The sequence below is a fragment of the Periplaneta americana genome, chromosome 12 (genome assembly GCF_040183065.1).
Source record: "Periplaneta americana isolate PAMFEO1 chromosome 12, P.americana_PAMFEO1_priV1, whole genome shotgun sequence".
NCBI classification, from domain to species: domain Eukaryota; kingdom Metazoa; phylum Arthropoda; class Insecta; order Blattodea; family Blattidae; genus Periplaneta; species Periplaneta americana.
In genome coordinates, this window is record NC_091128.1 from 50,822,091 (window position 1) to 50,844,087 (window position 21,997).

The window sequence follows — 21,997 nt, forward strand, 5'->3', positions numbered from 1 at the left end:
ATTTATAGACACGTCTCGCTTTAAACTTCTCTGATAGAGGTTCTGTTTGACTAAGAAACAAAATTCAAGTGGCCCAATTTTTGTTTCTGGGCCTGTACATCTATTATCATGCAGTACATCTCACTTGACGATATGTGTCAGAGGAAGAACAATTTTATTGTTTGTATACAACTAAAATCTAATTAGTGTAACAATATGTAGCTTTTCGGCGATGTATGCAATGGAGAGGGAAAAAAACTACCCACCCTACTCCATTATCTCCTGGCCTAGTTGGCTCATAAGTGGTGTCTTCTTGGTATCACTTGTGAGGTTCAGACCTGTGTTCGGAACTCTTAACTAATTTTATATTGGACAACAATTACGCTAGGAGATCAGGTTATGTCATATATATGAACACTATGACCGTTTTCTTTTGTGATGTAAGTTCTTCAAAATGAGTACACAACAACTGTGGAGGCCAGAAAACATCTGCAGCTAATGATAAAGTGAATATCTGCGAAAGGACAGTAAGACATGTTGTAGGAAACAAACATTAACTCCAGAAGACCATCAAAGATCTCCACTCACGAGGGAATCCCATGTTTCTAGGATTCAGTTTTTCCATTTCCGCAAAAATCTGCATCATAGAAAAAGGAGGAACAGCGAACTTCACAGACAAATTCAGACTCAGATTAAAGTCAGCAACGGGAATAAAATGTAAGGGAAGCTAGGGGAGCATTATATTTACTCTGAAATATCATTCCAGCCATGGACTGTGCCGCATTCAGCAGGCGAACCTGCAGTAGGCCTAAGTCCTTTGAAGTTCAGATTTTCTTCATACATTACAGTGTAAATCATAGTGTCCTTTCGTTGATATTCAAGTGATGTTTTACCCTCAGACAATTCAAACATCTACAGGCGTTGTGTACCGATTGGGAAGTTTCTGCATCACAAGAACTCATTGGCCTCATGGATTCTTCTCTGAATCTGTCCTCCTGGTGTAAGTGTTGCCCATCCCAAACGTCTGAACATCCTGAGCACGTTGTAGTCAGGCGTGACTGCAAGTTATACCACAGAACAGAGACCCTGGCTCAACTTCATCAATAATTTAACACCCACGACATACCCCAAAAATGATGCCTGAAAGATATGCATTATGAAAATTGTCAACAATATAGTCTACCTCACACAGCTCTCCGTTTCCAGTGTTGTACAATAACGTCTAGAGCAGCAGAACTTCGCGCGAATGTTTACAATTGAAGAGTTCACTGCAAGAATGATGGATGTCATTTGGAATACATTTTTCAGGAGAAGCAACTGAAAGTTTGAAATGCTTAGCACTCAAAGCTTAACTGTGATTTTCCGATCATTACTGGACAATGACTATCAGTGTTAATGCCATATAACTCTCTATGTACATTCTATATGTCTTAAGCTATGCATTGACAGTCTTGGTTCATTTTCGACAAGAAAGTGACATCCATCATTCTTGCAGTGGACTCTTCAATTGAAAAACAATTCAAGAAATGACTTTTCGGTCACTTCAAATGTGTTATTTAAACTATACAACGTCGCTGTTTTTTGGTGCAACATATTTTCTGTTAAAAAACTTAAAACCTTTTTTTTTTTTGTTAACGTGTGTAATAAATTGTTGAGCACTTCTGTGGATTTGAATCGTGTAGTAGATCTATATGTATACCTGGTATCACTAGGGCTATGATTTCTATGGGCTAAAAGTTGTTGAAGTATGCATGCATTTGCGCCCTAGAAATACAAAAATATGAAATAAAAACTTTAAAATATGACGCAAAACAAATTAAAGTAACAAAAATACTTAGAAGATATTTTTATTCAACATTCTACAAAATTATTAGTATTTTAGTTTTCTCTTTGTGAATATTAACTCCTTGTCATGACCATAGAGGACTATTCAACCTATGCGAATTAAATGGGTGAAAATAAGGGTGAATAATGCCCAACTTCTTTACTCTGTGTGAATAATTCTTATACCACTTTGTTTAACAGGGTCACGGACTGCTTACAAATTACAACCTGGCAACAGAGTGGTTGGGACTACTTAAGTGTCAAATGCTTGAGTGAGGTTAAAAAGGTGAGGTAAGACCGATCAGCAACATTCTGGTCATATTCCTACATTATTTTGTCCTTTGTGTTTTGATAAGTTAATGTTGGCGAATCCAATTACCTTCACTCTTCATTTAACCACAAAATATTTGTAAAGTAAGGAAGTCTAAAACAAATAACTAGGGGGCGGATGTTGATGAAAAGTCATCTTCTTATTATTCACATTAGGACGACGCCTATTATTATAGAAATCTTTTCTATGTTAATATCAACATAAAAAATTAATTTCTTATATTGCATTTTTTTAATTTTTCGGTGCTTTTGAACTAATAAGGTATTTTTTATAATTTTTCGGCATTTTTTTGGTAATTTTTAATACTTTGAAGAACTTTTAGATAATTTGGAATGCATTTTACTTTCTTCATTACCGATAGGTCTGTTAAATCTTTTTCTAAGCAATTAAGTCAGTAGTGATTACCTACTGAATAAGTGAATAACAATGAAGTTTGAGTTTTATAGTTTGAAACAAACTGTAAAGGCCATCCCTCATTACACTTGAAGGCTCCACTTCACACAACGGAAATAATATAAAATGCTTGACAACAGCTTAGTTTAAGTGAGGGCTTTGACCGCTACTGTTCTTTTGTCGGTACGAGGGTGTCTTTAGCATTTATGTTTGGAAGGGGAGAAACTTTCGCCCTGTCCTGGACAGGAGGTTGTGTCCCTATGGAAGGAAAGGGACAGATCTGGAAGATCTGGTAACAAAAGTGAAGAACGGAAGTAGGAGGAGACGGAGAATGAAGGCATGACATGGACCACCACTGATTGAAACACATTGTGAACCCTCATTAAAATCTATAGTTTTCCCTTAAAGCCTTCATTTTTTCCATGCCCTTTTTCTTTATCTTAGCCAAATTCCAGAAAGTTGCCTCCTCTCTCCGACATTTGCTGGGCAGTCATTGAAACAAGGTGACTAATTTTTAAGAAGTTGTGGTGCGAGTATGGTGAATAATATTTAAATGTCACTTTGATCATTTTAAGTAGATTGCTAGATCATCAACATCCGCCCCCTACAAATAACCAAACACAAACGAAATCTCTTGCCATTATTGACACAAAACTTGTGAATAATATTTGGAGAACTATTAAAAGGGTTGTAATATGACCAAACATATTCTTTTAGGCTACGATTTTTGGTAAAATGTGACAATTCTGAAAATATAGCAGAATATACATCAACAGGACCTATGAAACCATGTTATCGTGTTCAGAAGAGCCAGAAATGTTTAATTTAAATTAAGTTTGTACAAAGAATCCAAGATAAAAAATATAACATCATACAAATCCGACCCTTAATCGTTATGATTTACGATTATGAGTAATCCAGTAAACCTTAGGAACAGATCTTCAATAACATTTTCAAATGTGTATGTTAACTTACTTAAATAGATTGTAAGTAATTTAATACCCACCGCCGTAACTCGGTCGGCTAGGGCGCTTGGGTTTTTTCCGAGGTTTTTCCAACACTAACGTAAATGTCAGGTAATCTATGGCAAATCCTCGGCCTCATCTCACCAAAATACCATCTCGTTATCATCAATTCCATCGACGCTAAATAACCTAGTATTTGATTCAGCGTAGTTAAATAACCAAGTAAAAAAAGTAGTTTAATCTAACTTACACAATTAAAATAATGTGCTTTTGCATGCATTTATTTGCTTCATACCTCCAGGGGATCTGCTGTGTACTTCACAGTACGAATAAAGCCGTCGGAGTCAACAACGCTGTAACTGCCAGAGATTTTGCCTCCTTCTCGCTGCTCCTTGCGGTTTTGGTAGTTGGTGAATTCGTCATCCTTTACATCAAATGCAAATTGGTAGTGGGGATTAGGCTGCAAATAAAGGAGAGCAATTAATAGTGGTAACAGTAAATAAATAAATCACACACAATAGTATTTATTTAATACCACAATTAAAAACAAGAATTTTCTGAATTGACAAACATCCCAAATTCAAAATTTATCGAATTTTACATTTTATCTGATAGGCCTATATGTTGTGCTTTGCATAGTTTACCATCCTGCAAAAAAGAATATCCGAAGTCTGACTCTAAAAGGCCCATTCACAATGAAAATTAAATATAACCGTAACATAAACACAGAAGTTTGCGGACAGGTTATCAAATGGGATCATTCACAATGATTCACATAAGCACTGACATTAACATTACCGTAAGACATTAACATAAAAGTTTGCAAACTCCAAAATTTCATGCTTATGCTTACGTGATTTGCAAACAGTAGGCCTACACAATCGTGGAGCGCTGAAGTATAGCCTACAACAGAATATGAGGAAATGGCTTGTGTTTCCATGGTTACCAAGTATATTTGCTGTTATGTTTATGTTCCCATCGTGAATGATGGTATGACTTTTTGATTTTACCGTAACGTTTACATTCTTAAGTTAACGTTTACGTCATGTTTAATTTTCATTGTGAATGAACCTTTAGCCTGTGTCTAGGTTGCCAAGGGCAACGAAATAAAGAACATCCAGTAATGTAAAAAATTGATTTATTACTTACTAGAGTTTTTACGGAAATGAATGCCTAATATAAAAAAGTGGTTCTCAATATGCCATTTTTCTGCCTGTTCATGCACAGAGATATCTCTCCTAAATACTTGATTCCTTCGTTGGAATTCAATACCTATGAGTAAGTTAAACATGCAATTACGTGCCTAAATACAACAAAAAAGCAATAATTACTCTTTCTTTAAAAAGTGACGAAATATGGAGATTTACTTACAATTGGTTATATCGTTCGTTTCGTGATTTAATTTCTTATATAAGATCTTGTGATAATGAAATTAACTCCAAAAATAATTTCTGTTGGAGAAATTAATAAATTGTTTTCCAAATTAAGAGCTCAACCGAAAACTTCTTCATGAAAAAAAAATTTACTAGAACATAACCGTACCGGTCTTCATAAAATTACTTTTCAAAATTAACATAAACTGGCACGAAATTAGAGCAAAATGACACTTAACTTGTCTATAGAAAATTATTTGCTACAGAATCATGCCTTGACTAAACATTTCTTGACATATAAATGTTACTGTTTTACTACAACCACACGAATTACTTGATACAATTTAATTTGCGGAAATAGGGCAAAACACACACTTTTTTTTGATAACTTCACTTTTCGGAAGTCACGGTCTAAACATGTCATCGCAGCTTAAATGACGACGTTGAGAATTCATTTCAAGTTATCTTAACCGATGGCTATTGATTGGTTTAGATATCAATGCCAATAAATCCATACTATTATTTTTCTCGCGATATATGTCATTCAAATCATTCTAACATATCTGATGATACTACTATCCCTTTCTTAACTGTAAATGAGCACAAACGCTACTTAGGTGTGCATTTTTCTGACGTTTTGTATAGCCTATTCGATTCCCTAACCGTTTCAAATGTAAATCATTTTACCTTTTATGTGTGTTTCCAAATTATATGTAATACGCTTTGTCAAATCTGGCAACCTTTTCATAAGGGAAGCTTAATTTATTATTATTAAGTTATGTCTTATTTTCTCTATAATTCATAGAAAATATTAATTAAAATAAACTAGTAGCATTTCTTATATAGAAACATGCAGCTACCTCATAAAAACTTTCAGTAAAAATTTCATCCAGATTGATTAACGTTTGGCATAAAAAAGTTGGTCTTGAATCAAAAAAAGTAAACTTATGAAAAAATGGATTTGAAAGCAAAACGAATATTTATGTAACACATACTTACTTACTTAGTTACTTACTTACTTACTTACTTACTTACTGGCTTTTAAGGAACCCGGAGGTTCATTGCCGCCCTCACATAAGCCCGCCATTGGTCCCTATCCTGAGCAAGATTAATCCATTCTCTATCATCACATCCCACCTCCCTCAAATCCATTTTAATATTATCTTCCCACCTACGTCTCAGCCTCCCCAAAGGTCTTTTTCCCTTCGGCCTCCCAACTAGCACTCTATATGCATTTCTGGAAGCCCATATATGCTACATGCCCTACCTATCTCAAACGTCTGGATTTAATGTTTCTAATTATGTCAGGTGAAGAATACAATACGTGCAGTTCTGTGTTGTGTAACTTACTCCATTCTCCTGTAACTTCATCCCTCTTAGTCCCAAATATTTTTCTAAGCACCTCATTCTCAAACACCCTTAACCTATGTTCCTCTCTCAAAGCGAGAGTCCAAGTTTCTCAACCATAAAGAACAACCGGTAATATAACTGTTTCATAAATTCTTAACTTTCAAATTTTTTGACAACAGACTGGATGATAAAAGCTTCTCAACCGAATAATAACAGGCATTTCCCATATTTATTCTGTGTTTAATTTCCTCCCGAGTGTCATTTATATTTATTATTGTTGCTTCCAGGTATTTGAATTTTTCCACCTCTTTAAAGGATAAATTTCCAATTTTTATGTTTCTATTTCGTACAATATTCTCGTTACGAGACATAATCATATACTTTGTCTTTTCGGGATTTACTTACAAACCTATTTCTTTACTTGCTTCAAGTACAATTCCCGTATTTTCCCTAATCGTTTGTGGATTTTCTTCTAACATATTCACGTCATCCGCTTATACAAGCAGCTGATGTAACCCGTTCAATTCCAAACCCTCTCTGTTATCCTGGACTTTCCTAATGGCATACTCTAGAGCAAAGTTAAAAAGTAAAGGTGATAGTGCATCTCCTTGCCTTAATCACGTATGTGTACTTAAAATCATACAATTTATAAATGAAGTCAGGAGCTTACATTTCAGGATTACAAAATATGTATTTTGTGTGCTATACGGAAAAATAACTTTACCTTTATATACAGGTGCACAGCAAAAGATTAACGTATGCGTGTCTTTTGAATCACAGTTCAAAGAGAAGTCAAACTGGAATATCACAGATAGCAGGGTAAGAAATTAAAAAGTTGGAAATGCAGAAAACGTATAATCAGAAAGTATGTGGCACCTTCACGACACCGATTTCTCCCTCTCTAGCGTTGTCGCTTTGCAATGGTGATGAATCCCACATGCGAAGTTGGAGGAGAGGGTAACGTGCAGACCTTCTCTTAGCGTTCAGTGCTACAGACAGCAGAGAGGAGAAAGTCATTTCACTCTCAGTTGCTTTCTCCGTTGCTTTCCCCGTTTCCTGCTCCGCACATGCGACAAGTGTCCTAGTTCCGCTGCAAATATGTAACGGGAATGAGTGTTAGGTTGCCACCGTTTCTAATACTGGTTCGCGAATCATGCATGGCCTTTACATTGTGATGTTCAAACATGCGTATTTCAGTTCCTATAATATATAGAGAGTAGTATTACCAGTATCATAAGTAGAGCCCAGATTTTATGTAATATAAAAATGTGGCTAAAAATGCCAAAACACAGTACATGTCTGTGGCCGGGAGGAAAAAGGTATTTAGTAAAAATTTTATACTTTTCAGGAGGGCAGCAGAAAGATTGAAATTGGTTTCACTTATAGAGTTTTTTAATTAAGAGGTTTTTGCTGAATATTATTTGTTTATATTCCTTCTAAAATAGGTAATTTGCTCATTTAACAATTTTCTTGATTATTTCCAAAAATAGCCGCACTTAAGCCCTTTTAAGACTAGAACCCAATCTGAGTAGAACGGACTATTTAAACATAAGACCTTTTTCATGTCAAAATAAATGAGAAATGTAAATTATTAGGAATAAAAAATGGATCTTAAACAATTATAGGACTGTTTACCCTGGTGCTTAAAGTTTTAAAAGGAAAGGGCATCAGTATGTGATAAAATGGCTAAAATACAAGTTATACCTGTTTAATAGGGAAGCATGGAAAGTAAACTTGTGATAATTTGTAAGGAATAAAGTATTAAATATTCTTAAGTCCTTTATTCTGTATATGCCCGATTCAAAAAAGTACTTAGGACATTTGGTAAACGCTCTATAAATCCAGTCAGGAGTCTTATTTGACTTTAGCCGTTTTGCCAGATTGTAGAGAATTGTTTCCGCTTTCAGAATATATAAAAATCTCATTTTAACAAACAATTTACTTAAGACCTTTTTCCTCCCAGCTACAGATGTATGTAGATGACACTGAACAACAAGAATTTTGCTCCGATTTAAAACAATGTATCCCACATGGTTTGGTATGCGCTGAATCCGAAAATGCATCTCTTTTCTTCGTATCACGTAAGGTTTTTAAGATACAGTAGCGTGCAAATTAATCCGAACACGACATATTTTTACATTTTCCTGTCATTGTTGGCCTCACAGCTGCTCATACCCCTTGAATAGACATCTGTAGTACGTGTAATTCCATTGTTGAAGGTCTGTCGTTATTATTTTTTTTATAATATGTAGCATTTTGCCTGTCGTTTTGTACTTATAAACATTTCGGTTGTGTTGAAGGCTTAGTACTGCAATCCCGTGTGCATTCTGTCGTCTTCACAATTGGATACAACTCCACGAAAACGGTCTAAAATTATAACATTAGCAGAGCATTCTTCTATGACACAGAGGCAAATTGCTGCAGAATGTCACATTGGTTTGGCTACTGTTAATTCGATCATAAAACGATACAGGGAGACTGGATCCATCATACCCCAGAAAAAAGTAAACTGTGGCCAGAAAAGGAAGACTTCACCTGCAGATGATCGTTTAATTGTCAGGAAAAGTAAATTAAATCCTACACTAACTGCTGTCGACTTAACCCGCGAGTTAATGGCTACCACTGGGGCGAATATTCACGTCACAACAGTGCGGCGTAGGCTTTTGGAAGCTGGACGAAGGGTTCGTAAGACTATTAAGAAACAACTGCTAACCCCTGTTATGTGCAAAAAACGCTTCATGTGGGCAAAATTACATCAACACTGGATAGTAAATGACTGGAACAATGTACTTTTTTCCGATGAGTCTCATTTCGAGATCCACGGCCACCGTGTTTCTTACGTACGGGAAGGATCCGAAAAAGTAACAGCAGCTCATCTCCAACAAGCACCCAAATACCCCCCTAAAGTAATGTTTTGGGGTTGTTTTACACATGAAGGGCCTGGAGCATTAATACCTATCAAGGGAATGACGAATTCTGAGAAATATATTCACTTATTGCAAACCAGAATCGTACCCCAGCTGAAAAAATCATTTCCGGATGGCAGAGGTGTTTTCCAACAAGACCTGGCACCATGCCATTCGTCTCGAAAAACTACAGAATTATTCAACAGGAAGAATATTCAGGTACTCCCCTGGCCAGGCAACTCACCCGACATCAACCCCATTGAGAACTTGTGGTCGATTTGCAAAAGAAGAATGCAAAAAATGGATTGTTCTACAAAGGAGAAGATGATTTCTGCCCTCATTGGTGTGTGGTTTCACGATGAAGAAATGAAGAATATTTGTGGCAAATTAGTGGAATCCATGCCAAATAGTCTCAGAGCTGTTATTAGGAACAAGCGAGGCCACATAGATTACTGAGTTATGTCTTATATCCTTTTTCTTTATCCTGTTTGAGTGTTTTTGCATAAGTAATTACGTTGTTCGGATTAATTTGCACGCTACTGTATACTATGATTTCTCTTTTCGATAAGCGCTCCCCCAAGAAACATCTGGTGCGGGTTGGGGGTTGTAAACTAAAACAAAATCTAATGCATTTTGCGAGTTTATGAGTTATTTCCGGTTTCTTATGGTTGTTGGCATGTTCTTTGGTACTTCTAATAAATAAATAGATATTGGTTCCTTCTATTAAGTAAATTTTATAAGAGTTCAAAGTAATGTCTACGCAATGAACAAACAAGGGTGTGGTTTTCAACATTTAAAAGAAAAGTTTACCATTTTGATTGAAGGAAAATTAAAAGAGGGCATTTCCATCGGTCCACAAATTCACAAAGTTATGGCTGACTCTTTGTTTGAGGAAAAACTTTCCGTTACAGAAAAAAAATGGTATGGCGCGCTCAAATTTCCTTGGAAACTCTAGGGCAAACAATTACATAGAACTTGTTATGAAAACAATGTCAAGTTCATATGAGAAAATGGGGTGTAATATGTCTCTCAAAATACACTTTTTACGTTCTCATTTGGATTTCTTTTCTCCTAACCTTGGAGCGATAAGCGACGAGCATGAGGAAAGATTTAATCAAGAAATATCTGAAATGAAAAGGCTATATAAAGGAAGATCATCAGCCAGCATGCTCGGATCTAGTTATACACAGAAGTCATCCAGAAAATTATTTTAATTGTAAGTACAAATTACGAAATTTTTCTCATTATACGCATGAAATATTTTTATTATTATGTTGTAAACTATGTAACTTCATTTTTGTATCCAGTACACATTTTTCAAGTATTAAGAGGCATTTTGAATCCCTAGTGTGTTGTAATTTTACCAGTAGCAGTGAAAAATTAGTAAAAAAGAAGTTTTTTCATTTAAAAAAATTCAATTCATTTTCTCCGCGAAATGGTACGTGATGGGACAATTTGGATTTTAAATTCAGATTTAAGGTATATTCACCTATTTTTATTTCGGGGCAAGACAAAACATAAAAATTTGTTGTTCAGAGTAATTTATAAGTAATAAATAAAAATATGTAACTGAAAATCTAAGTTTTAATAGATATATTTTTTTCACACTGATAAGAAAACAGAACTGAAAAAAATTACAGGTGCACATGTGATTCAACCACATTTAATTCTTATTTGGAGGCGCAATTAATAATTACATATTTTTCTATATTTTCTACGGTCATCGATTGCCTTCTGTCTGTTAGAATGTTATTATAAATGAAAAACGACCTCTCAACTTCATATGAAGTAACTGGTGCGTATTTTAGATGAGGAATGATATTCGGAACAATGTTCTCATGGAACTGGACACACTCACCTTTAAGTATGTTGCATACAGCGGAAAAGTTGTGTATCCTGGGTTCTTCTTCAATAGATCATTAAATTTTATTGAAACACATTCACCGATTACTCCCGGCATAACATTCAATTGAAGTCCAATCTTTTAACATGGAAGCTACTGTAACTTAGATGCGACTGGCCCCATAGCAGTCATGACATCACCTGATGTCATAATAAACTCCTCAATAAATCTGAAAGAATTGCTGCTTTCTTTCAGAGCAACTGATTGGAGGTGTTTGTGCTAAACGATCATACTCTCAGGGTAATACCGTAGCAGTACAATGAGGAAATAACCCACCCTTTGCATTGTTATTTGTACCTCTTTACCTTTACTTCTTAAGGGATATACAAACTCTTACCATGGCAAACGGATGTCCATTTTTTGATAGAATACATTATTATTTTCAATTATTAAATTATTTTTATGCATTAGAGACATGGCACAAGCTTTATAAACAATTTTAAACGTACAACTTTTTAATTAAGTCTAGGGAAAATTTTTGAAAAAATTTATATTGTTTATAAATATCCAATTTCCTTAAAAATATGTAAAATATATAATATATGCCTAAATATTTATTATTCACCTAAATATGTAAAAATATGTAACTTAAAACTTCCACAATATACGCTTTGTTATTTCACAAATGCGACTAAGTCTATGAATTTCGTCTCTAGAGTAATAAATGTCACAATTGAAGGGCTCAGAGCCAAAGGCGACCAACCCACAATTTTGTATTGTTCATTATTAAGCCTTTTTTCAAAACTATACATTGTTGTTATAGATTCATAATATTTTTTTTTGTATTTATTCAATGTAGACCAATTAAAATAAATTGTGAAACCAATCATTTTTGTCAGGATCCTCTTAATATCAACTCTTATTTTCTCATTTTGTAATTGTGGGTTAGTCGCTCTGAGCCCTTCAATTGAGTATACATTTTAATAATTTATTGCATGTAACTGTTTCAAACTTTCTCACTTAAAATCTTTCTTGTCCTTAATGCTCTTCACTCACCAAAGCAATTGTTTGATGTAGGATATTTATAAATTAAATTTGTCTCGTTCAAATATTCAGCATAACTATTATTTTTAATAATCGGCGTCATGCTGAAGTCAAGACTTGAGAGTCTTATCATGCATCAGTCTATATTCAGCGTTTCTCAAATTATGGTCCGCGGACCACCTGTGGTCCTCGAGGTCTGTCCTTGTGATCCTTCAAAAAATGCAGAAAAAAAATTCAAACGAAATGCGTATCACTTTATAACTGAAAATCTCAAGAGTTTGGAAATGACACATGGCAATCGCCTTTTACTTTTTCTCCCAGTACTGACAGTTCATGAAATTTATTAGACCTAGCCTATACGCCTACCGACTTCCCACTCTACTCTCAACAACACAAGAGGGATTTAAAGCACTATGAATGTGGTATTTCCCTGCATATCCGGCACCGCGCCTGTAACTCAGCCAGGAACCACCCAAATTCATAATAGAGGACCTAAGCTTTTGATGTATTGATGACTTTCTTAATAATTTTGCCGACCCCAGTCGGCACATTGAAACGGTCACGTACTGTACGTCGTACTCCAATAATACAACTCTGAGGTCACATTTTCAAGCTTATTTTCCAAGTAAATATGACGAATTTTCATGGGTTCGTGATCACTTTCATTGCGATATTGAAACTAACAAACTTTCATTGATGAACCCTCGAATGAGACCGGACTTAAATGAAATTCCAAGCGGAAGGTATGGTTAACTTCTGGACCTCATCACAAGTGAAAAGAGAATATAGTGAACTATACAATGGTGCTTTACAGATTATAATTCAGTCTGCTTCTACGTATCCGTGTGAGAAAGGGCTTTCATCACTAACTCTAATAAAAACAAAGTAGGTTACCAAAATTGATTCGATGTATGTGACGATCTCCGACTTACGTTTACCAGCATACGTTAAAATATAGAATAACTGTGCAAGAATCGGCAGGCTCTTCCATTTCATTAATGTGAGTACCAACATTTATTTTCTTTAGTTAATAAGTTAAAAATTGTCTAAACTTAATAGCCTTGAATTATTAAAGAAACAAAATGAATTTTCTTCTACGAATATTAACATTAGCTTAATTAGTTAATACTAATATTCTATTTTAAAATATAAGTATACTGGTATTAAAATATGCTACAAAAATTATAAATTTGCTTTAGAAGGGAACAAGAGTAAGGTGGTCCGCGGAACTGTTCCGACTTAAAAAAGTGGTCCGCACTTCAAAAAAGTTTGAGAAACGCTGGTCTATATGATATGTAGGAAGAAGCACGAACCAATGGCAAGGAATACGAAAAACTCTTCATATTCTCTTTTCACAGACTACCACACTTCATTTCTGCACTGCTGACTCTAGACACTTTATTAAATCAGCGATTTAACTTAAACATCAGCAAACAGTTTTTTGTAGAAAACATAATTTTTAACACATATTCACATAATTATAAACACATTTCTACGAGAAGTCGTAGCAAATACATGCAATTAAGCAACGAGAATGTAAAGTTGTTACATAATACCACTAGTGTACACAAGGATTATATTTATACAATCAATCGGACCGGTTTGGGCTGGCTGTCATAGCATTGTGCAACCGTCTTTGGAGCAATAATAATTGTCTTAGTTAACACTGAAAGGAAATTGTTACGACGAACTAGGAAGTGTTGCCATAAGGTAGAAATTGTGAATCGGTGCATGTGAACCCATTATAGTTGACTGGCAGTAAACAAGCTTCATTTCAACGACCTGCATAGCCTTTCTCAATGAACCAGTTATTCGGATTCTTCGAAACGTGAACGATCTCTTCCGGTGTCAGCTTTGGCTAGTCAGTCGTACATAATGACCCACACGCGGCGCGCGCGAAACTACAAGACGTTATTCACAGACTTTGATATTACCGAAAGTTGTCCTTGGTGGTCTAGTGGTTACTAAGCATGGGACTCGTATTCGGGATGTCCGTAGTTCGATTCCCAGACCTATCGAATGAATGTGGTTTTCCACAGTTACTTAGGCAAATGCCGGGTTGGAATTTTCATTGCCACGGTACGTTTTCCCTTCTCCTTCAGTGTATAAAAAATATATATATTTCATATCATACCATTCATCTTCCTCATCTCATTCAATAGACATAGTCAGGTCAAGACACATGTCTTCGTCCGCTTACGGAAGGGAGCGTCCTCTCCGCAACCTTCCGCAATATCTCTGCCAGGATTCATTCCTTAAGAGCACTTCCAAGGACGCTTCAACACCGTGGAAGGGCCGTTGGAATGGATCCTGTGCTGCTTGGTCACCTTGGCGGTGTGAACTCAGAGCGGGAGAGGGTAGGAGGCCCCCAGTGGGTGAGTGGGTGAGGGTCACATGCAGCCGGTGGGCTGGTACACCTCATCCTCATTCATCCCATACAATTCAGGGTACACAATAGGCTTCAGTATGGCCGACGTGCAAAGGGTCGTCCTAACCCGCCCGTAGCCACCGTGACCTAACCTAACCTAACCTAAGTGGGCATATATTCCTGATCATTATCTTCTCTGATTCAGTGCTAGATTCATATTCATAAACATATTCATCCACTCACTGAGACATAACAGCACTCTAGAGTAAGTCGTGTCACTTTGTAACGGTATGTCTGTGAATGTTTCGATTTGTCAGAACTTCGATTTGATATGTTTTTCGATTCTCCGCGCAAGCGCGATGTTGGCTTCGGCCTCCAGCTTGAGGGTAGGTTATGGAAGGTGCCAAGAGTCGTTGCTCCGAGCTCAGGACAGCAGACTAGATAGTTCCCTCTCCTTTTGAGAACCTTAGTAACCACACCAGTTACGTAAGATATTAAGTATCGTAGCTCAGTAATTTCAGAGTTTGTGAATTCTAGCCACGACAATGTTTTCACTTAATGATTGGCTTGACTAAATCTAAATTCTAAATTGCTAATCTTAACCTTTGTCCTGATAATAACTGCACATTGGGAACTACTCTTGCCAGGAATGACAATAAGATACAATTTTATTTCTGATTTGTTTTGTTGTTAATGATTGAAGTTGGCTGTTAATATGTATGAAGGGATGATTAATAATCGTAAATATTAAGAAGTACTATGGAATCTGAATGTAGATAATATTACTAATTGTATTATGATGTTAGGTATTTCCTTCCATAATGTATATGGAGTTCGCATTTTTTAAATATATAAATATAAATTAAAAAATATATAAAAAATAATTACTCTTGAATTGTATGAGAGTGTTTTCTTAATTCTGATGTTAGATCTTTACCTTATTTAAATGGGAATGAAGGATGTAGGCTAAATTTGAATTATTGTCAGATTGCACATGAATATACGAGTACTGTTGAAATAATTCCGATGTTGGGTTACATCTATGAAATATAATTTCTTATCTTGTCTAGTTAGGTCGAAACTGCCCATCGTTGTGGCTGAGGGGTTAGCGAGTCTAACTCCGAACTTAGCGAACCTAGAAGTCCTGGGTTCGATTCCCGGTCAGGACGAGTTGCCTGGGTGAGGTTTTTCGGGGTTTTTCCTCTCACTCCTATGGATGAATCAGGTAACTTTCTCAGGTGATTGGAACTCCACTCATCTTCGCCACTTCCTTTCCTCCCCCATCATCCTTTCCTCATCATCCCGTTTCTGGTTTTTCAGATCACTCTACCGGTGCCTCCCGAAGCTGCTGACTCTCTCGACCGGCCTCCGTAGAATGTAGTTCAGCGATATTGGATGGCTTCTGCAATGACACCCGAGGCGGACCTACTCGGGGGGAGGAGTTTCGCCTCGGACCGACAGAGGGGCCTTGGGGGAAGTTGCCGAAGCAGGAATGGTATATGGATTCTGTCGGCTGTAGGAACCGGTCGTTAAGGGAGTCATGTGGTTATGGCGGTGCACGTAGGGGATCTGTGGCATGCAACTCATTCCATATCGAGGGTTAGCGCAATAGATCTCAACAGGTCGCAGTGCTGGGCCATCCATTCCATTCCATACGTTGAAACTAGTTCATTCCTTAACCAACCTGCCAAAACATTACATCTACCTTTACTTTCTGTAATGTTTCCACCGCCACTTCAACTTATGCTAGCTGATCTTTACGGATCACGTTCACTACCTGTAAAGGCTGTAGAAAATTAAGCATGAGTTGTTCTTCCATGTTTAGAATGCAAATAGCTCTTACAGAACGATTAAGTAAATTATATGAATTGCATATTTCTTGAATGTTATAAAGAAAACTATAAGATGAACTGAATAAAATTCACACATTTCAAAGAACGAATAACATACTAATTCAGAGATGTAAAATCCTGTAATTGTCACAATAAAAAGAAATTTGAATTGCATTGGTGGTTAACCGATTTATAATTACCACTATGTGACAATAAAATACCAACATTAACTAGATGAGAGGAAAATTTATCGCTAAATTATCATAAAATATGGGGGCTTGGAAGGCCTGTTGCCTTTTGACAACGATGATAAAAGTTCATGTACTGTATGATATTTAATATATTTCCGAGGATTACATGAAAGTATAAGGTTATATTCAAGTATTTAGTACACTTCAAAGGGAATTTAATGATCTATCGAGCCTCTAAGGCCCCCATCATTCATCGTAGGGTTAAAACTAATGTTGTGGGATTTAAGCGATTAATCGATCAATTTCTGTTGTAAGATTAATCGATCAAAACTATTTAATCGAATTGAGTCGATTAAAATTAATCGGTTGTAGTTGATATAAATTATTATTTTGTTAATACGAAGTCATACTAAAAATTCCGACAATATTTCTCTCTCGGAAATTGCTTACTTAAAAGCACATTAGTAGTGTTATTTTTTAACTGTAAACCAGATAACGCAGGAAAAATCTTTGCACAAACAGTTCAGAAAGAGATGGAGATATGAGGACAGTGACCTAGTCTACCTCTATTGAAAGTTGAAACACAATGCGAAACCCTTATTAAGTTTTATGGTTTTCCAAGTAACTTCCACCTTGTTGTCAGCTCATCTTCCTAGCATATGGAATGCATACTTTTCTGGGATTCGTCCCCCTCATCCCATACAAAATAGCCATGTCTACACTGTGTGCAAGTGAGAGCGTAACTACCTTCTTCTCTTTCTAAAATCTGGTAATTTGATTACAGTCTTCTGCTTCGACCGCTGTAGTTTTGCAGTTGCAGTTTCTGTACTGAGTTTGTACTGTATATGAAGGTTGTGTGTTTAGTTTGATAAAGAAAAAAATTCAGTTTTCTGTGGTTTGTGAAAAGTGTAAACTCCATTATGTCATATGAAAATTTGAGAGGTAAACTCGGTGAAACGTTTGGATTTAAATTGAACGATCGTGGATAAGTGCTTGACAGAAAAACAAATTTTCGTGTTTAGTGTTGCAGGAAACAATGTAGAGCGGCACTTAATTCGGAGCATGTGAATGCGCTCATATGTTTAAAATCATTGATGAAGCAGTATTAATTGTTTGTCTGAAAAATTCAAGGAGAAATTGACAAAATAAATTATAAGCCTCATAATAAATATGTTAGTAAGTAATTAAAATAGTTGTTTTGTAATATAACGATACAATATATATACAGATATACAACATTTAATACTTATGCTTATCACCGCACACAAATTAAATTTAACAGTAATTGTGTAGGCCTAACAGTATATTAAAAGATTTTTGAACTCTATCAAAACTCGATTAATCTATCGATTAATCGATTAAATTCAAATAGTTAATCGATTAAATATTTTTATCGGTCAACAGCACTAGCTAAAACACTTTAACAATGAGCATACTTTCACAGTTTCTACAGATAACCTATTCTTTTCGTTTATCCATGCAAAACAGTACGTATTTCAATAGTAAGACAGTTCTTGTCACGTTCGCTAGTGACACTTTTTTCGCAACATGACAGTATTGCCAATTTGTAAGACTTTTTTGTGAACGAGAGCTATCGATTTCTTGGCAATCACATGTTTCAAGTTTGAGAATTAAAAAAAAAGTTAAACACAAAACCAGAAAATACGGGACAATTCTACGTCCCAAGGAAGTTTATCGGGACGCCGGGACACAAGCTCATAATAAAATCGTGTTAGGGTTTCAGTTATTCAGCATAGTTTTAAGCTGTGATTTAAGCTGCGTTATAGCGAAAATACCGGGTTTAAAACAGAGAGTCTGTTAACCCCATGCTCGTTGTTAAAAATATAGCAGGACACTTTCACATGGTCGTCACTCTCCATTAGACGACATGACTAGTGCCTGTTTCGTAATGGGAGGTCCAGCCCAACGCGCACGAGCCAACTGTCAGCCGGTTCGAGGACCATTTCATTACCGTACTGAATATATTAACGGACACGCCCGTCACTCAGGTTCGTACAACATTATGTCTAAAGACCTAATTGAAGTCTGAGACCATTAAGGAAAAGAGGTTCATGACAAACCCTCTCACTTATCTACACATGCGCAGATATGCAGCAATGCTACTATTATGCAAATATACATTTGTCAGCGATTTTACATGTATTTGATTACACATATATTAATTGTAAGTTATATATGTTTAATTAGTACTGCGTTATTCAGCCAATAAAGGTAAATGTGTAGTCTATTTTGAACAATATGCATTCTTTTTCGGTTTCAGATTTATTACACGGTACAATGATGATTACTTACTTACTTACTAACTTTTAAGGAACCCGGAAGTTCATTGCCGCCCTCATATAAGTCCGTAATCTGTCCCTATCCTGAGCAAGATTAATCCAGTCTCTATTATCATATCCCACCTCCCTCAAATCCATTTTAATATTATCTTCCCACCTACGTCTCAGCCTCCCCAAAGGTCTTTTTCCCTCCGGCCTCCCAATTAACATTCTATATGCATTTCTGGATTCGCTCATACGTGCTACATGCCCTGCCCAGCTCAAACGTCTGGATTTAATGTTCCTAATTATGTCAGGTGAAGAATACAATGTGTGCAATTCTGTGTTATGTAACTTTCTCCATTATCCTGTAAATTCATCCCTCTTAGCCCCAAATATGTTCCTAAGCACCTTATTCTCAAACACCCTTAACCTATGTTCCTCTCTCAAAGTGAGAGTCCAAGTTTCACAACCATACAGAACAACCGGTAATATAACTGTTTTATAAATTCTAACTTTCAGATTTTTTGACAGCAGACTAGATTAAATCCAGACGTTTGAGATAGGCAGGGCATGTAGCACGTATGGGCGAATTCAGAAATGCATATAGAGTGTTAGTTGAGAGGCCGGAAGAAATAAGACCTTTGGGGAGGCCGAGACGTAAATGGGAGGACAATATTGAAATGTATTTGTGGGAGGTGGGATATGATTATACAGACTGGATTTAGCATGCTCAGGATAGGGACCGATGACGGATTTATGTGAGGGCGGCAATGAACTTCCGAATTCCTTGAAAGCTGTAAGTATTGTTGTTGTTGTTATTATTATTATTATTATTATTATTATTATTATTATTACCATCATATTAGAGTGTTTATTAATATTAAAATATGTTAAAAAGGAAGTGCATTATATTTTTCCTCTATTTGTGTTTACTGAATTTGTGTGACCTCATCAGTCATCATTTTATTTGTATTCATTTCTACGAATTATGTTACCTTATTACTTTAATTTATCAATTACATTACTCTTCACCAAAGAGAACATGGTTGTATTGAAGGGAAGTAATGTTATAAAATAAATAAACATTATGTTCTTCAGTTTAAAATTTCCAGTTTCATGATTATTTTATCCACTTTCCGTAATAGTAAATTATTTTTAAGTGTTTTAGACAGCGCTTCATGGAGCCTGTTTCTTTCTATCTTCATTTTTACTTAGCTGCAGCGTTTAACGTTTACCTCACATGTTAATTTATTAGCTGTTAATATTATAAATTATTTTATCAATATTATTTCGTCTGTCATATATAACAACACTGAAAGTTAAATGGGCATTTCATACAAAATAACTCTGCAAATAGTTTAATCGCGCAAATGAAATTTGCAACCGCCAATTTGCAATGAAGAGAAGCACTTTTTTTCTCGTCAATTGGCAAAGCGAAAGCGCTTTACTACAACGCTTTTAAAACACGCTTGGTTTCACTTTCAAAGTACGTTCTAAAATCGACTCAGTCTATATAAATTTTAAATCTTCCGCCAAAAATTTGTACAATAGGGATATCTTATGCGAAGTTTTACCGTTAGATGGCAGGAGCGTTCCATGCGGCACAACATGTTGTAGGGCTATATTATGTCATATGCTATAGTTCATAACGTTCTCCCATTTGTTGGCTTTCTATGAGTGTCAAAATTATATTTATAATTATTTTGTGTAACCTAGTATAATTTAATGTAATTCAATATTTTCTTATCTCATGATTTAATTTAATTTACAATAAATAATAGCGTCAACTTGTATAATACGGAGCGATTCTCCTTAAGAGATAGATGGGAAAATCTGCAGTATCCAAAATATAGATACGAGTAAATTGAATATTCATGAACCTAAACGAGAACTTTGAGAACGAGATGCACGAATAAAAAAATAAAAAATATAGGAACTTTGTCGAAGGTGAATATTACCTTTTTAATCATTAGTATTGTAAGTACCGTACGCTAAAAACAGGATTTGCAGCCACCAATGTGTTTTTTATAGGAAGGGACTATCGAGATTGAATTCTTCGTATTTTTTTCTCTAGTTGCAGAAAGATCAAATGTAATGTTTGATAAGATCATATATGCAGTAGTATCAGGATTATTCCTGTGTTTTGTAGGTTAAGAACATGCAGTTTTGAATATTATGGAGGATGATTTTAAAAATTTGAAGTAAAAACATGGTTTTAATAATTAGTCTACAGCACATTAAAACATTATTCACGAAATGGATTTCACTATGGATCGTCCTGGATAATAAACATCCCAGTTAATCGAGAGTTTACTGCAGGCGTAAAATGCTGGCGTAAACTTCGGAGACTCCAAGAAGTACTGATTATAATCTAAGCTAACATAGCTTGCTGTCAAGGTTGTGTATGTTTTCATTAATTTTTCCTTTCCCTCTTACAAAATGAAACTGTAGCCAGCAATTCCTTATTTGAAGTAGTTACTTTGTCTAATAGCTAGTACTTTCGAGGCGCAATTTAATTAGTTACATTTTTAAGGGTTAAAGGATATATTCAGAATATTTCGGGACTTGAATGAAGACAAAAGGCTTTCCCTAGTTTTTACATATAGAAACACAACAAAAATGTGGCATTTTGAGTTGTTTTTAAGAGTATTTAATGTACTAATACACTACGTAAATCCTCAATGTTTATATACCGGAAAACAAATGCACACGCAAAGCGCATCCCTCAAAGTACACGTGCGCTATCTGTTGGTGCTAGTTCAGGATATCCCTATACTCTGTACTGTACTCGGTTCAACCGAGTAATGACGTCACAGTAACTGCTCCGAACCGAATCGCTCCGCCCCCAGACCTATTCTGAACCCTCTCCTCCCCGCTTGAGCTGTACTGAATACTTCTAAATCCCCTTCTCCCCAACAAGCAACGTTGCCAAACGCCTAATATTGTAAACTTTAATAATTAGTTAAATATTGCAATTAGAAAAAAAATTGTAAGGACATTTTGTCTTCCTTATGACATGAATAATCATCAGTTAAAATAATGGCACTTATAACCCTCACATTCTGTATACTGCATATCGTTAAGATACATGCATCCGTGAAAAACAGTTAAAATAGAGATTGCACAATAGTCTGGTCACATTGATGTGATACAACACGAAGCCGATTTAAGCTTGTTACGTGAATGAGAGTGTTCAAAACATCTCATTGGAATGAAAATGTCTCGTCATTGAAAGATCTGCTAGCTCCAACAAGAGTGCAGAAGACTCCAACAGGCGCTTCCGCTTTCGAAAGGCCGTCTGAGAACACGGACGACT

The 21,997-nt window shown here is 35.7% G+C and overlaps 1 protein-coding gene across 1 annotated transcript in view; it reads right to left on the reverse strand.

Annotated features, from left to right (window-relative positions):
* Positions 1-21,997, reverse strand: part of Cpr66D (Cuticular protein 66D) — a 76,633-nt gene that overhangs the window by 13,632 nt on the left and 41,004 nt on the right. The window contains exon 3 of the mRNA XM_069841295.1: positions 3,788-3,952. Coding sequence (XP_069697396.1) covers positions 3,788-3,952 — 165 coding nt within the window. The remainder of the gene's footprint in view (positions 1-3,787; positions 3,953-21,997) is intronic.